Source organism: Melozone crissalis, unplaced genomic scaffold (genome assembly GCF_028551555.1).
Source record: "Melozone crissalis strain CALT ecotype California unplaced genomic scaffold, PUWL_Pcris_2 ptg000013l_1, whole genome shotgun sequence".
NCBI classification, from domain to species: domain Eukaryota; kingdom Metazoa; phylum Chordata; class Aves; order Passeriformes; family Passerellidae; genus Melozone; species Melozone crissalis.
The window spans coordinates 49,123,022-49,139,719 of NW_026535791.1; the positions used below are offsets into that span (position 1 = coordinate 49,123,022).

The following is a 16,698-nucleotide window of genomic DNA, read 5'->3' on the forward strand; positions in this document are numbered from 1 at the left end:
TATGCCACACCAAATCACTTAACACTTGGGTGAGAGATTGGTTGATATCATCTGTCCTTCAGGTGACAAGTACACAATCATTTATCCTCTACTTAAGTGATTTTGGTTTTTCTCACCTCAGCACTTAATTTGTTTTGGTGAGAGATACATGAAACTGACTTGCCAACAGCTGTGCTGAGCAGGAACTGAGTAGAACAAAATGCTGCTGTGCTGCTGGGGATGGAATGGTGCTGAATAAAGCACAGATGTGGAATGTTAAAGCTTTTCAGTGAAGGAGTAGAAAGCCAGTGGGAGAAGACTAGTATGTGGTTCTGTTAATTACATTTACAATAACTTAGCTGCTCTAAGTCACCTTCATACAGGTTGTTAGGTGTGTTGTATGACAAATTGAGACTCTTGTGGCTATTCTATCCTATTAGGTTGTAACTCTTTTCCTGCTTAATGCTGGATGAGGTGAAGCAATGTAAAGCACTAAAACAAATTTGCCTACAGAAGGAGTTAAATTTGGCTAATGTGGGCTAAAGTAGATGAAACCAACTCCTAACTCTTGGAGACACTCACAAAATGAAAACACCTTGGAATTGAAAGTTGTTTGAGGCTTGAATGTTTGAATTACCTGTGCCTTTGTTAATGGTTACTTCCAAAGCTGAGGAGGTATGTTTGTAGAGTAATTTATTACCAAACATCCAAGCAAACCATCTCCTGTTATTAGGTAAGTGTTACCAAATGTAGCTGAAGCATCACCTTTTTATTTCAATATTTTACTGGTTTAAAAGAAAAAATTTGAAAAAATCATCCCTGATGAACTGTGCTTCTTGCTAGTTAAGCAAGAAAGATCCTCCAATAAAGCATGAAGCAGAGGTCAAAATTTCAGTAGAGAATAGTGTTCCTTGGTTTCTTCCAGCCTGAGCATGGCTTGGGCAGTGGTTTGCTGCTTCCATAATTACTGGTGGATGACGTGGGAGTAACATATCTACTCAGTATGATATATAAATGTAACTGCTAATGAAATAAAGGAAACAGATGACTCTTCCATAGCAAGTCTCAAAAAGATATAAGCTAGAATTATCCTGGAAAGGTTCTCTGCAGCTACACAGAAAGGCTAAAGTAAATACGCTCTGCATAGAAAAAGTTGGCACTCACAATATCTTTTAACCTGATGGGTGGTCTCAAGAGCAGGGAAAAAAAAGTTGAGCTTTCGAAAACTGGTATTCTTTCTTCTTCATCCTGGAAATACAGATCTAAACAAAACTACTGAGCATAATGTGCTAGAACCTCGACTGTCTTTTCATGCAGCCCTCCTGACCTCCTGCTGACACGAGGACAAGTTTTAATGTTGTTTGTATGTAGAATGAGCGGATGGATGAGGTGGCTGTTCAGTGCAGGCAGCATGCTCAGGGTTTTGGTGCCTGCTGGGAGGCAGACAGCAGTGAATGCAGGGCTGGAGTTCAGGACTGCTCTCCCACTGCAACCCACCACAGGCTACAGCCAGTGGCTCAAATGTAGGGCCATTTTAAGGGCCCAGGGAGCAGCTGGCAGAGAGTTGATACCAGAGGTGTGGTTGAGGATTGCCTCTTTTTGTGTGTGGGTTTCGCTGTTTTTAGCAGGGAGGGAGAGCAGAAATTCAGATGGAAGCCAGGTGAGATCTCTTGCATTGTGACCAGCAAAAGAACCCTGATGGAAGTTCATGCAATGCTGCAGCTTGCAACTTTAAAGGATGGAAGCTGTGTTTTGTCCACAGCCTACTTTTCTCTGCCTTATTATCCAAGATAAATCCCACAAAGGGGAAAAATTGATTTAATAAGTGATATTCTTAGTATATTTAGACTGGTTTAAAAAACCCAAACAAATGAAATTGAGGTCATGAATATCACATACCTCAGTACTCTCTGTGGATGCACTAATGCTGTGCTGGAAGTGTTCTGCTATTATTGCCACTAAATTCTTATCCATTGTAGCAGATGGTTTAATAGTGCTTGTGCTTCATGGTGCACTGCACATGAGCCAGGAGGGAACAATTCTGCTGCTTCTAAGGCTCTGAAGCCTTATGTTGCCCATAATTCTCATCCTTATCTTTGTAATTCTGAAATAGGGAGTTTGCTTATTTTGATCTTTTGTGTGTTATGGGAGAGGTGAGTGAATTTGTGGTGTTCTTGAAAAAGGCAGGAAAGGTTTCTGTACTTTCATTTAAAGACAAATAACCTTTCATGTAGATAATTATAACCATATAGGTAGGCTGAATTAGCAGTGATGCTTTTTGTTTCAAGATAATTAGGCTCTCACAGCCTAAAGTGTTGATTAAAATTGGTTCTGATTTGTCCCTAGTCTTTCCAACCATTGAAAGCTCCTTTCTTTGTGCACCTTCATAACAGTTATATTAAATCAATACAGTGATACAGTATGTCTGTGTACCTAATATACTAACATGAAGCAACTTCTGAAGTAGCTTTGAGGCTCACATATTGCATTACATAGGAAGGAGACAAAGTCTGTTCAGAGCTGTGAGAAGACTCAGTTAATTAGGCTTTTGGGGCCTTTTAATGTGTGACTCAGACCTAACCCTTTGCTGTAAATTACCTGTACTGCAGTCATTGTTAATGAAGGATATTATATAATATCAGCTCACCTGGCAACAGTGTGTAAAATTCTGTTGTTTTCACTATGTAGGTATTCCAAGATAAAGATAACCTAAAGAGAAGGCACAAGAGGTCCTGAAATGCTCTCTCTGATTTTAGACTTCTGTAAAATAACTGTTGGATCATGTTTCTGGTAGAGCCTTGTGCCCTTTTAAAATGACAAGCTCCTTTCCTGTTGCTGCTGTGCTACTTTTTCAGTAAAGGAATCTTCTACTAGTCTAGCATCTGTCAGAAATATTTGCATATCTCGTTTGCAGTCTAGAAAATTACTCTTTTAAAGGTGGGATTTAATCCTTCAACCAATGCCTAATGCTTTTGTCACTAACAGGTACTGCAGACAGAAGGTGGTTGTGTATGGGTGGAGAATGCCTGAGCCAAATTATCATTTCTGTCAGTGTTTGTATGGAGATGTTGACCCTGACATAACAAGCCTAGGCATGTTCAGGGACAGGTTAATGGGCTGCATTGACTTGTTTTGGAAAAATGTTTGTAACCAGTGAGGGATGGGCACTGAGGGTGTGGTGCTTCCACAAGCACTTTTCCAGGTGGTATAGCCAGAAATTCCTACACTTCTCTGTTCAAAATCTCTGCCTCTGTGCCCAAATTACAGATTTCCTGCTGTCTTCTGTCTTCTAGCTATGTTCATGTGACTCTTGAGTGAGGAAGCTCTAAAACAGGTCAGTTGAAATGACCTTTGTGTTAAAAATGCCAACACCACCCACATGTGGCCCATGAAACTTATTTCTTATTCTCTTCTCCTTGCACAGAATGTTTATTTTCATTTTTTGAGGGTTTTTTTTAGATTAGCTTGATTTCCTCAATAGTTTTCAGTATGCCCTGCTTGAGAGGGTGGGGGTGCATGGGTGGAGAATGTTCAATTAAAGAGGAGGCTCTTAAATCAGTTTGTACCAGGGATTATAAAGTGGAATTTGCAGCTTTAAAACCATCCAGGGCCTAGGTAGTAACTTTATTATATTGTTTTTTCTCTTAAGAGAGGTTCATAGAGGGAAGAGCTCAGTTGTGGCATGTTGCACCTTTGTTTTGAACACAGAGTTTAGGATTTAAATGTTGCAGTGAAGATCTGTTCAGTCTGAAGTGAGGAGGGGGATGGTCATAGGGAAAATGTTGCCATATGGATGGAAAACACACAGCAGTGTGTGAGGCTTTCCTACCCTCCCCCAGTCTGAGGCTCTGGTGAGCATCAGGCTTCAGAAAGAAATTAGTTCAGATGAGAAGAATATTTTTACTTCATCTTTGCTGGTTATTGCTGAGAATCTAACTTCTAAAAGTGTAACTTATACTAAGTTTTGAAATTACACCTTACATTGTTGAACAAGCTTGGCTATTTCCTGCCTCTTCCCATGCAGTGTCTAAAAGCTGAATCAGATGCAGACTCTGCAGCCTGGGGCCACTCTGAGGAAACCAGCAGGAGTGGCTGGGTGCCTCAGGTGCAAGATTTAGAGTTTCTTGGGGCTGTCTGGAAGCCACCCAAGTCTTGAGAAAGAGTGTGAGACAATGGGCTCGAGTTTGAGAGCATGCTGAAGAAACACAAGGAGGAAAACATCCCCTAAATGAGTGGTGGTAAATCCTTCTGACCTCTCGTGTCGGGTTTATCTTCAGGGAGAATTACAGGTTCTTATCGTGTAGTGTCAGGTCAAATGACAGGTGCCAACAGCTTGTGATTATTGGCCTGGATTTAGCCTAGTTCTGGTGCTGTGGAAGTTGTTTGAGCCAGGTCAGATGTAGGTCAGCCAGTGGAAGAGCAGTGACTGTGTAGACCAGGGCAGAAACATCACCATGCTCAGCACCTGCACTGTGTTTTGGTGATGAGGAGGAGGAATGTGAGCTGGATGAGCGTATGCACATGGCTGGTGCAGGTGAAGACTTATTAACAAAGTGAGAGGAAAGCTCCTCTGTGTGTGTGCAGAGAACTGTTTAACAGGGCAGATCAGACATTCTGCCTTATCAGTATTCTATCTTTGTATATGTTTAGACTGGCCAAACTGTAGGCCCTCTTTTTTCTGCCACCCTTTTCTTTTTCCCTAGTAGATTTTAGTTCTTTGTGGATCATTTGGTATGCAATGAAAACCCCTGGATAATAGCCAGCCCAGTCAGTAAGTTTCAGTCATTAATAAAACTTGCTTGTGTGCAGAGCAAACAGTGCTGTTCAAACAGTTTCCTAATCAAAACAGTTGTATCACCATGTTAACTCCCTCAGAGCTGGAGGCACGTGCCATTGCCTGTGAACACTTGGTGCTGCAGTCATGATCATGTACTGACTTTGTGGCCTGCTGGGTTACCCTGCCATCCTTGATGCAGAGAGCAGTGGAACTCCCTGCTGAAAAAGGGGGCAGTGATCACCCCATTTATGCCACGTGCAGATGCAGATATTGGGAAAGAATCCTTGGGTTTTCTTCAGGGCACTCCTTACAGGGAGGTGGCTGTGAATGGGATGATGGCAGGTGACAGTGTTTGCAGAGTGTGTGCAACCTGCAGTTGAGTGGAGGATTTCTGCAGGAGATTAAAGGGTAGAGTGAGGATAGCAGCCAGTGAAAGTAAACAATTTCAAATGAGGTCCAAAGCAGTTAGTGGAAGGTCATGCATTTCAATGTATTCCTCTCCAAGTGTTTTAGAGAAACTAGGTTCCCCACAAACCACTGTGGTTGGAGAATAAAAGTAGAAGCTTTGAAAAAACACCGTCATCATGCCATGGATTCTCAGCAGAATAACGTCGTGTCTTCTGTTCAGCACAGTGCAGATGTCTTATTTACCCTTCCTGCCATATTATTTTGTAAGTTTGTGTAATTTAATTATTGCTTTTCTAAGAAGTTTCAAGTGGCTTGCTCTGCATATCCAGTAAAGAGTCTCCCTTGTTAATCTCTAGTTAAATGCTTGACAGGAGATGGATCTGATAATCTCCACAGGCCAAGCAGTGAGAGGATGGTGCTGAGGACAGAGTGAACAAGACTTAGAAATAATGGGTCAGAAGTTCTGAAAGGGAAACTCGAGCAGAAACCCTGCCAGATACCATGCAGGGCAGTTTGTGGAAGAATGGCAGGTAGTTTAGAAACTGGGACTGGAAATCTGGAAACTGTCATCAGAAACAGCCTGAGGTGACAGAACAATACAGCTGCAACGTGATATGGGGCATAGCCCAGCAAACAGGAGGGCTGGGTGAAGCCATCCAACTAAAGGAAAAGGCCATAAATTGAAGGAATGCTGGTGTGTAATAGCTTGCTGCTAGGACTTCTCTAAGCTTTTAGATTTCTGAAGGGAAGTGCTTTTTGTTTGCCACCTTTGTAGTCTTTGATCATGTGTTCTTGCCTTTTTTTTTTCTTTGTAAATGTGTTCTGTTAACATTTGCTGGGGTAATGTATTACTGACATCTGGCCAAACTGCATGAATTTAGGTTGCCTTGGTACTCTTTTTCCCAGAAAAATATATCCATTGGTGAATTTTATCGAACAACATTTGGTTAAAGAAAGTCTGTGTTTTTATGACAAAGCAGTGGTTGCAAACTGTATGTGAGCAACTCACTTTAGCAGCAGAAGTCTACCCAACCACATTGCCAAACCCCAGCTTCCTGGAGCCCTGTTAGTGTCTCTGACTGCCCTGGATTCTTTCCCCTCAAACATGCTGCTCTGCTCAGTGCCTGGGGAGCCACCCAGCCCAAAGCAGCCTTCTGAGCATCACGTGCTCCTCAGGCATGCCACACTCAGCTTTGTGTATACAAAGAAAGAGACTTGGAAAAAGTTTCAGTGCTCCTCAGAGAGTGCTTTACTTTCTGCCTGAGAGAGATTGGGCAGGACAGAAATTTCTGCATTGACCCTTTGCAGTCATGCATGCTCTTAGTTCACAGCATGGAGCTGGGTGCTGCTACTGTACCTACCAAAACAGATAATTTGGTAGTGGCAAGAGGGGGATAAAAATGTAAGAGTTAAAATTCTTCAGTGTTTTGGTGTGGTTTTCCCCCCTGGCTTTTCTCTAGAGTCAAGGACAGCCCTTGGGTGGCTCTGGCTTGTGTAATGCCAAGTCTGAAAGATTTGAGTGAGAGAGAGAGGGATTGACAGGGCCCCAAAATGCAAATGTGGGAATCTGCTGTGATTTGACATCTCTAGTTGTTTCCCTTCTCCTACAAAACTATACAGTGAAGTGCCTATCCTGAAATATTGTTGGCAATAACATATGCAGGGCGCTGTTAATTTGGGATTGTTACAGACATCAGCCACAAAAAAATCTGTGCAGTGTTTTCCAAGCTTTTCTTCCCACAAGTTTAATTGCATGTTAGAGAATTAATAATGATGTTTTTGTTATAAGCATATTTTCAAGCTTGTCCACAATGTCCTTTGCTTCACTCTGTGTGTAGGACTTTAGGAATTTTCAAGTCATTCACAAAATGGAGCGGAAAAAGATGCTTGTCAGAATTGTATGATCCATCAATATTGTGCTCATCGTTATGTATTGTGTAAAGAAATATTCCCCAAGAAAATCTTCCCTTGCTCTAAAGCCTTTCTTGAATAAGACAGGCCCTAAATCATTGTTTTGCAACTTGGTTTTGATGGAAATATATCTTGGTGGAGCTACAGTATGTCTTAAACTCTGCTTCTGGTTTGTTCTATTTCAGGAAAGGTTGCTATACAGAAAGAAGATCTGCAGAAGTATCATAACAGAGACACCTGGTTTCAACTCCAGCATGTTGATGCTGATTCAGAAGTACAGGTGAGATGGTTAAAAAAATATCTTGGCAAAGAGTATTTGTAACAAGGCCATGGCAGTTTCATGGGTTTCATGGCTCTGGGGCAGATATGTTGCTTCCCTACAAAAAGGAAGCATTGCCCATTAGTATGGTTTGGGTTTTGGTGATGAGTGTAGGGTGGATTAAAAGTGTGCATAAATCACTGGGGGTCAGGATTCTGCATACAGAATCAATGAAAACAATGTGAACCATCAGGTCTGATACAGGGAGGGTGTGTTTATCTCAAGTATCAAATAACTTCAGGCCTATAAATAACAGTTGATTCCTCAGGGAGTGGAGCCATCTTGAAAATAGTATCTGCAGGTACTGCTTAAAATAATTATGTTGGCCGGTTGCCACAGGAATGGCAATAAGTACATCTTAAATGTGAAAAACATTCCTTGCCAGATCTCCAGGCCCTCTTCCATACAGTGGGAATGCTGATTATTGTATTACTTCAGCCCTAAATCACATTTAGGTTTTGGTACTTTGCAAAAAAAAAATTTTTTTTCTACACAGTGTGACTCCTCTCTCTGTACTTTTCTTCTTTTGAAGCAGATTCTATTTTCTGTTATGACATTAGGTCTTGTGAAAACAGTCATTATAACAAAGCAAACAATCAAATTATATAGCAAAATACTGTGCCAGTTACTTTTATTTTTCCTCCTGTAAGTATACCCTTTTTTTTTCCTCCTGTAAGTATCACTTTTGAACCACAATATTTGTTTAGGAGGAGACATGAATATCTGGCCTGTGCAAAAGTCTCAGATAAATGCAAGGGGAAATGCCTCTTAGATACTTCTGTATGGTAGGGTTGGACACAGTGCCTTGGCTTTTCAGTGTGTGTGCAAGTCTGCACATATACCAGGTTGGAAAATGACACTTAAAATGCACACACATTCCAACATAAAGTGTAGTCATGTATGGTGAAGCATATGTGAAAATGCATGCAAGATTAGGTTTTCTTTTTGTTTGGAGAGACAAATAATACCCTGTTGTGCCTGTGGTACAAAGAAAGCCTCAGGACAGCCTCTTGAGCCTGTGACATTCTCTTGTAAAATATTGATCCTCTCTAATGCCACATTTCAGTGTCACTGGTGATGGAAAGGCTTTTTAACATGCTTTTAACTATGAGATCTATTCTGTTTACCCTGGTGTGTCCCTGTCTTCTTACCCCAAAGCCTCTTATGACAGTGCCTTTGGAACAATAGATTAAGTGTTTATTTCCTGTATGATATGAATACTTTCCCTTTGTAATTTATCAGTTGAAGAAAGCCAATATTTAGATAAGCTTCTGCATTGTTTGTTTTGTTACAATATTTATACAGAGTGAATTTGTGGAAGCTTTTTAGACCAGGGTCCTTTCTAGGGCAGCAGTGCTAATGTAAGGGGCAGACAGCTCTTGCTTTGAGTGATGAGGAGCACAGGATTTGCTGGAAGCATGTTCTCTGTTCATAATTGTGCAGTTTATCACTTCTGTTTGCATCCTCACTAGAGCCCAACTCTTAAAAGCTGTTTCTGGGCTCCACAATAAGCCTTTATTACACGTAGTGTAAATATGATTTACATGATACTCTAATATTTATCATTTATTTAAAAGTTCCTTGGTCTTTATGTTTAGGTTGCAAGAGGGTTTGGTTTTCTATAATAATGGGAGCAGATTTGTAAATATTTTGTATGAATTCTTATGCAAGTGAAAATAGCCAAATGAATTTTTTTTTGTTTGTATCTTTTACATTTGCAGTATCTCAGTTGTCCTAAGCACTTCATGATTTGTAAGGAAAAATAAAATCCTTGTATTAATGATGAGTATTTTTACAATGTTACTCAGTTTTCCTCCAACTTTAAAGAAATAGTTTAAGAAAATTTTAATAGTTAACATTTGCAGTGAATCATGCAAATACTAGTACAAAGGCAGTCTTAATGTGGCAGCTATCAGTTTTATCATTCTAGCAGCTTTTCCAGTACAATATAGTGGATTAAACATTGAGCTGTAGGCCAGGAAACTCCTGCTTTTTCTGCTTTTGTCAGCCAGGGGCTGTTGTACTATTTTTCCATGTTGTAGATCACTTCATGGCTATTTAGCTATGCATCACAGCACTCTATTGAGGTAAGCTATTGTCACTCCCACACTTTGAATACAGTGAGAGTAAATGTCAGAAAGAATGTGACTTGCTTGGGGTTATGCAGTCAGACTGAGAAATTAAAAAAGAAAAAGGAGACCAGGTTTCTAATTATTTCTAATACATTAGGCCATGATATGAAAGAAACTGGGTAAGAATAAATAAACCTATGAGAGACTTAGCTTTACCATGTGTGAAGTCTGAAAATACCCAGGTTTTAAGCAGAGCAGCCAGCAAAGTCAGAAACTGAAAGCCACCTTAAAAACAATGGATTGTTCAAAATTAGTGATATTGGATGCTTTGTTTCTTGTGGCCCACTTTTAGGGCATGGTACCTCATTTTTGAGAACAGAAAGACTGATTTGAAATTATAGATAGTAACATTTGTGATGTAAGAACTGATATTTTGAGCTATCTGAAGTTTAATGAGAGAAATTTAAAGTTTTGTTCAGCATGGTAGGTACTTCATTTATATGAGTTCTTGTATACTTTAAAAAATCAGTATGTAAGTGTTAAGTGTTGTATAACTTCATCAGAGATTGTTTCCAAGGTGTTTAGCTTGAGACTTTGAATGTAGTTTTATGGTTTTACAACATTGCCAATTCTTACTGTCTTATAAAGGTGCTTTGTATGTTCAGGAGTGAGATTATGGCTTCATAAATTTTATTGCAGATAAAGGTGTTACTGACAGCAGGACTACATTAATTGTCAGACTACACAGATATGAGTATTACTGTCAGACGCTTTAATGCCACCTCCACTTATTGCTTGACAGCAAGTAAAGGAGTCTGGCATGATTGCTGATGTTGAAGAAAAAATGAGGGCATTGTATGTCTGTGCTGGGTGCTGCTGAGCCTGTGATCTCACCAGCACCTTGTGTTCAGTCTCACATGGAGCAGTACAGGTGGGACTGTGCAGCTGCTCAGCCCACAGATGCAGAGCAGGCAGTACAGCCCACCCAATGCCTTTTGTGCGTTTGATTCACCCTTTATCTAGCAAACCCACCCAGTGAGATAATCAGCATCATCAGGTGCATCTCAACTTCCCCTTGCCTGAGTCAGTGGAAGGCAGTGGCTGCCAGAGCTGCACAGATCACAGTGCTGTGAGAGTCAGCCGTGGGCTGTAGCTGCCCCTTGAAGCTGAACTTTTTCTCTGTTGCTGCATCAGTGCCCCCACATTTCACTGGCTGATTTTGCTCTCACTAGTTTGAGGATAACACAGTGCATGGTCTGCTCTAGTCCTGTCAGGACTACCATCCAGGATAGCCTGGATGCTGTTGAGATAGAGCTGGGTGATTAAACAGCAGTTGTGCTCTAGGTGGTTAAGTTTGAGCTGCTCTGTGAAGAACAAATGATGAAACTTCAGCTTATATTTGTGTTTGGCATACAAATATGAAATTACATGATGTCTGAGTATTTCCTTTTTAAATATAAAGTAAAATGTTAAATGTGATCAGGAAGCTTTCTTATATAGAGTACAGAATAGAAGTTGACAGCAGCCATTAATGTTTAATTTATGGCTTAACTTTCCAGACTGAGAAACTTGTTCTGGAGGTAGAAAGCTATAACCAGGTGGGCTTGTGTGCATTTAGCTGAAGGAATTTTAAGTTCCCATGTTCTGATGGAGCGTGCCTCCTCCTCAGTACTGTGCCCAGAGTTAAATGCCCAGTGTCTGACAGTACATGAGCCCAAGAATTTTAGTGAGAAGTAGAACAGGAATTGAGCCATTACTGAAAATGGTTTAACTTTTGCATTGAAATAGATTATGAGCAATCAGGCAGCTTCAGCTGGAGGGGAGGGGCTAGCAGCAGCAGGAACAACATTGTAAGCTGCTTGAGGCCAGGAGGAGCATGATGTTGCACACTTTACATGGGACGTGTTTCTTTTCTAATAGTCATTTGCCTTTCAGGACCTGCTGTATTCTCATTGTCATACTTTTTGAGGTCTGGATGCAAAAATGGCCGTGCTGTTGCGTGTACCTCTTTTTGGATCCATGAATGTTTTCCTTTTCTTCACAGAAGGAAGTTTACCCTTAACTGATTCAGATCTTTGCCTAGGGCTGTAGATGACAGATGCTCTCAGTGGTCCATGTGTTCTCAGTGGAACTTATGCCCAAGTGCACATGCAGTCTTTAAAAGGCCTTTCCTGGTTTTGAGTAGTTTTCCCATTAATATTTTTTCACATGAAGTTCACAGTTCAAGTCTGTTTTGTGAAGTTTGAGCTTTGCCACCTAAACATTCTTTGTGTACATGTAATCAATGAAGTGGTTAAAGATCCAGATATATTCTGATTAATATCTATATACACCAGCATACTCTAAACCATGTTGTCAGTATATGCCTAAATGGGGGCATTTGCAAAGAGAAATTATTCTGACATGTTTTCCTGTGCAGGCTCTTGTTTTAAAAGTTCCCCTTTTCAAGTGTGCTTTGAGTTACTTCCTCCATTCCATTGACAAATGTGTAATAGTCATGTCCTCTTACAGCTGAGTTCTCAGTTCTAAATGATAGAATGCTTTTCCAAAGCCATTTATGCTCAAGGTCTTATGTAAAGTCATTGTTGGGGCAAAAAAAAGTCTGACAAAAACTGGATAATTGCTCATTTCCCCTTCCTTTTCATAAGAACTTTGATGTGTCTGAGATATCTATTTGGCTATCAACTTAATAAAAATAAAAGGCATGTAAAGGGCAGATAACCAACACTGAGGAAGCAAATTGTCTCACATTTTAACCTTCTGTACTCAAAGCTTTGTGCCAAAGATGAACTGATGTTAAGTACTTTCTTCAGACACCAAAAGCTTTTCCTCTTCCTTTCACCACTTTAGCATTTTGTCTATGCAGGCCTTTGACTATTGTTGATTAAACATGTCTGTTCTTGAGTATGGACTGTGTCATGTGGTGTACTATATTTCGTTAGTGAAAACATTATTTATGGGTATGTTTGGAGAGTACACCTAAAATCCTCTTGTCTTGCTCAACATAACTATTGGCTCTGAAATGCTGCCTGTGTATTAACTAGAAGAACCTAGCTAAGGCATGGTGTGGTTCTCAAAAAAATGTTTCCTTTTTCTTCTTCACCTTCGCATTGAATGCAGAATCTGCATCCCAAGTGTCAGGCTTTGTGAATGAAATCTTGGCCTTCTGGGAGTGGGAGTTTTGCCATGAGTTCATCAGAGCCAAGGTTTTACCACAATTTTTTTAATTAGCTCATCTTCTCCATCACACAAGACTGAGTACAGTTTATCCCATTCTGTGGAGGAAGCTGGAAATGTTACTTTGTTATTTTTATTCACTTTGTTGAAATTTCCAAGGACTGTCCCATGTCTGCTTGCTTCTTGTTCTATATAAATCAATGCTCTTTGTATATGTGGACCAAGTTGTGTTGAACTGTGATGGCTCTGTTGCTGATTGTTAATTAAGAATATACATTTGAAGATACAAGATATAATTGTCTTTAGGAGCAACTGTGCAGAGCAGTTTCACTCCAGTAATTGATAGAATTACATTATCCGATGAACAATTAAGAGCATTGCATGCCCACTGTCCAACACTGATATTTTCTATCTTTTTGTAGGTACTTAAACACTTCTAGCATAAAAATGAGTCACTGACGCATTTTGTACAACCTACTGCAAGCATGGGTAAATGCAAATGGTAAAAAGAAGAAGCTGCTTCCAGGTTAGGTATCAGCTTTTAACCACAAACAGGAAATAAATGGGTGCTACCCACTTAAGCTTCTATCTTCTAGTTGTTTTGAAGAGAGATGACATGACTATTTTGATAGGGTGGGGAGAATCTCAAGGCTAAATGCCTACTGACAAAATTATTTGAGACAACTGAACCATGCATCAGCAATGGTAAATAATGTTTGTGGTAAAGGGAAAGAGCAGCTATTGACCAGATCCTGCTTTGTGGCAGGACTTCCTGTGTGAATGTAAGAGCACAGTATTCGGACTTAACAGCACAAAGGGCTAGGGCAGCTAATAATGTTTTGGTCTATTACTTTTCAGTAGCTAGTCTATTGTGGTGAGGAGCACCTGCTGCTGAACAATGAGTGTACATGGTTTTAAAGTAACATACGTGGGGCTGTGTCTGCAGAACATAATTTGTCTGGGGGAATGAAACTCTTTCATGTACAACATCTACATATTATATCCCATCAAACTATTTGAGAGAGAAAAAAAGATTAATTTTAAGGATTTTGACCATATGGCACTATTCTTCCTTTAGAGAAACAGGAAGGTTAACATTATGCCATGTGAAGTTGTTTGCCAGCTCCTGAGCAGTTCTGACATGCTTGCACATATGGAGAGTAAGCAGATATCAGTTCCGCTTTGCTTAGCATTTATGAATCCATGCAGTGCTGCATGGAGCTGCTGCACTTGCCTCAGCAATCAGCTGGGTTCTGTTCCAGTTTCTGGGAGCTGCCCTGTGGTCCAGCAGGCAGGCTGTGATCTCTAGCATGATCCTCAGACCTTTCCCAGCCGCCCACTGCCCTCTGCTAAAGGAAGGAGCAGCTGCTACGAGCAGCAAATGTAGACAGCAAACAAACTCCTTCTTCCTCCTGCTCCCAACCTGCTGTTGGGCCTGACCTTATGTGAGGCTGCTGATAATGCTGCAGGGCTGGATTTACCTAAAGCAGTAGCTGTACCTTTGATCTTTCCCCTCCCACTCCCTCGGGGGCAGCATTTAGTGAGCCCTTAGGGTTTGGCTCAGTTTTCTTGTTTGCTTTTAAGTTTTACTGATGGCAGAAAGTGACTTCCCGAGAAACTGGGTAAAAAGGTTTCAGCGTAGACAGAATCTGCCCAATAACATTTGATATATTGTGAAATAAAATTTGGAAAGACTGGAAAAGCAGTGGTGCAGATTATTTCCTAGTTTGGAATGGTCTCTGTGCAGTGCTGAGTTCTTCCAATGCTCATTTCTCCTGACAGTTTGGAGCAAGGGAAGATAAACCAACATACCAGTGTTATCACAGTCCTGAATTTGAGATTGCAAAAAAAATGAAGTGTTGGCATGAGTCAGTCTTGAGCTGTGGTTCATGTCACCTGCTTAGCCTAGTCTTCTCCTACAGCTCCTGTTACATGTCATCTGTCCTCCATCTCCAGGAGCTGGGGTGAGACTGCTTGCAGCAGAAATACTCTACCAGCAGGATGAAGAGTAAGGAGCCAAAAGTGGGTCCCAGTCCCTCTTTCCACACTGCTGAGCAATGAGCAGAGTTGAGTTGGGAAAAATGTCCCCATGTGTAATAAATGTTTGGAAAAACTTTCATCCAGGTGCACCTCCCACCTTGGGGGGAAAGTTCCCAGCAAAATTGGGTAGGCTAGTGAGAAGTAGAAAGGTGGGTTACCACAAACCTCTTGCCAGCAGGTTTAATAGTAAACAAAATAGTAAACGAATACCTTACGTAGGAGTTTTTCTGATATCAACTGTTGTTCTTTTGTGGAAATGAATTATCATGCTGTGTGAGCCCTGGATATTAAGGCTATTGACCTGATACTTAATATTCAAGCAAACTGTATATTTTGTAGTTTTGTTTAAAATCAGCAGGGAAGACTTGTTCTTTTCCTTTGATGTCTTTAAGAAGTGAAAGATTTCTAAAAATTTGATAGTAACAAAAAGGATGGAGGCCTGGTTGATATTTGCTTTAAAATGATTTGGGAAATTTGGATAGATTTGGCTCCTGTCTTGAGCTTAGGCAGACTGACAGTCTTCTGTGCATCTTCTAGAGCCTCAGATAGGCATGAAAGTTCCTGGTATTTGTCAGTGCCTTTTCATAAATATTTCTCTGAAAAACCAGATTGCATCTATTTTGATCTGGGTTGGATGTTGCATCTGAATCTACAGTCACTGCTCCATGTGGGGTGTGTCAGATTCCAGGGCAAAATGTGTGCATTTAGCTGCACTCTGACACAGCTCCCAGTGGTGTCCTGGTGACCTTGCAAGCACTGCCTCTGAGGCCTTGTTCAGGATGCTGAAACTGCTTCATGCCAGGATGGCAGAACTTTGTCATAAGAGTAACTTTAGGATAATCTGTGGTCGTGCATTTTTTTTTCCTTCAAAGTACTGCGGTTAAATTAAACCACAAATTTGCACCTGCTGGAAACATGATACAGTTAGGTAGGGTTTGTGTACTTTTGTTTGCTTTATAACTGTTTTCTGGTGTTTCAATCCACAGTGGCTCACTGCTTCATTCCAGGCTGGAGACAGGCTTTCCCTGTATCTAGAAAACCAGGACTTTGAGTAGTTTTCTTTTTTTTGCCAACTTGCAGTCAGTTTTGTTTTCAGATAACAGAGTGTATAGTAAAGGTCATATTTAACAAGCATAGTATAAATTGTGTTCTCAGTAAGGCCTTTCAAACTTTTTTTTGTTACTTATTTCCTTTTGAGTACTGTCTGCTTCCCTACAAGAAATTCAGTCATCCAATGGCTTCTCTAATCAATAACTGGAAGCTGGCTGGCCCCATTATGTGGTGTTAGATGTGGTTAGGAAGGAGGTGTGACCTGTGAACCCACCCTCCATATCAGCAGGAGCTGATGGAAAAGGAAGTGTTCAGCAGTTGAATTGGCACTCCTTCAGCTTGTTCCTTGAAAAGGGGTCCTACCCTTCCACAGAAGGTTGTGCCAATAAGCATAGCAGCTTCTAGGAACAACCCTGAAATATATTTGCTAATGGAAATGTTTTGAATAATCAATACATGCTGCTTCAGAATTGCCAAACCTCCAGATTTTTTCTCAGAAAAAAGAAAACATTATGGCCTCCTAATGCAGGACTGAGCCTAGACTCAATCCCTGGCTCCAAAGGAGGAATTATCTCTGAGCAGGATGAAGTCACTTTTTCAGTTTTCAGTAAAATGAACTTTTTCTTTTGTTCTGTTGCATTGTCTAATCTTTCCTGCTTGTAAACTCTGCAGACCTACTACAATAAAAGATTCCTGTTATTATTACAGTAGTTCTGTTAATACTAAAAGTATAGATTTCTTTCTTACAAACTGTCAGTCAAAGATCATGGCAATTCTCTGTTTCTGTGGTACATGTAATCCATTATAGGTTGACCTTCTTGTTGATTAGATTAACTTTTGATCTTATGATACTAATTTATTGCAGTTTTCCATCTTCCCTTTGCAAAATGAATTATCTGGTATTTTGTAAACCCAGCTAATGCCATTTCTCAGGAGTGAATTTATTCAGCTGAATCCTTATGTTT

At 40.5% G+C, this 16,698-nt stretch overlaps 1 protein-coding gene across 1 annotated transcript in view; it reads left to right on the forward strand.

Annotated features, from left to right (window-relative positions):
• RASA3 (RAS p21 protein activator 3) overlaps nt 1-16,698 on the forward strand; it is a 127,895-nt gene that overhangs the window by 53,336 nt on the left and 57,861 nt on the right. The window contains exon 4 of the mRNA XM_054271484.1: nt 7,261-7,355. Coding sequence (XP_054127459.1) covers nt 7,261-7,355 — 95 coding nt within the window. The remainder of the gene's footprint in view (nt 1-7,260; nt 7,356-16,698) is intronic.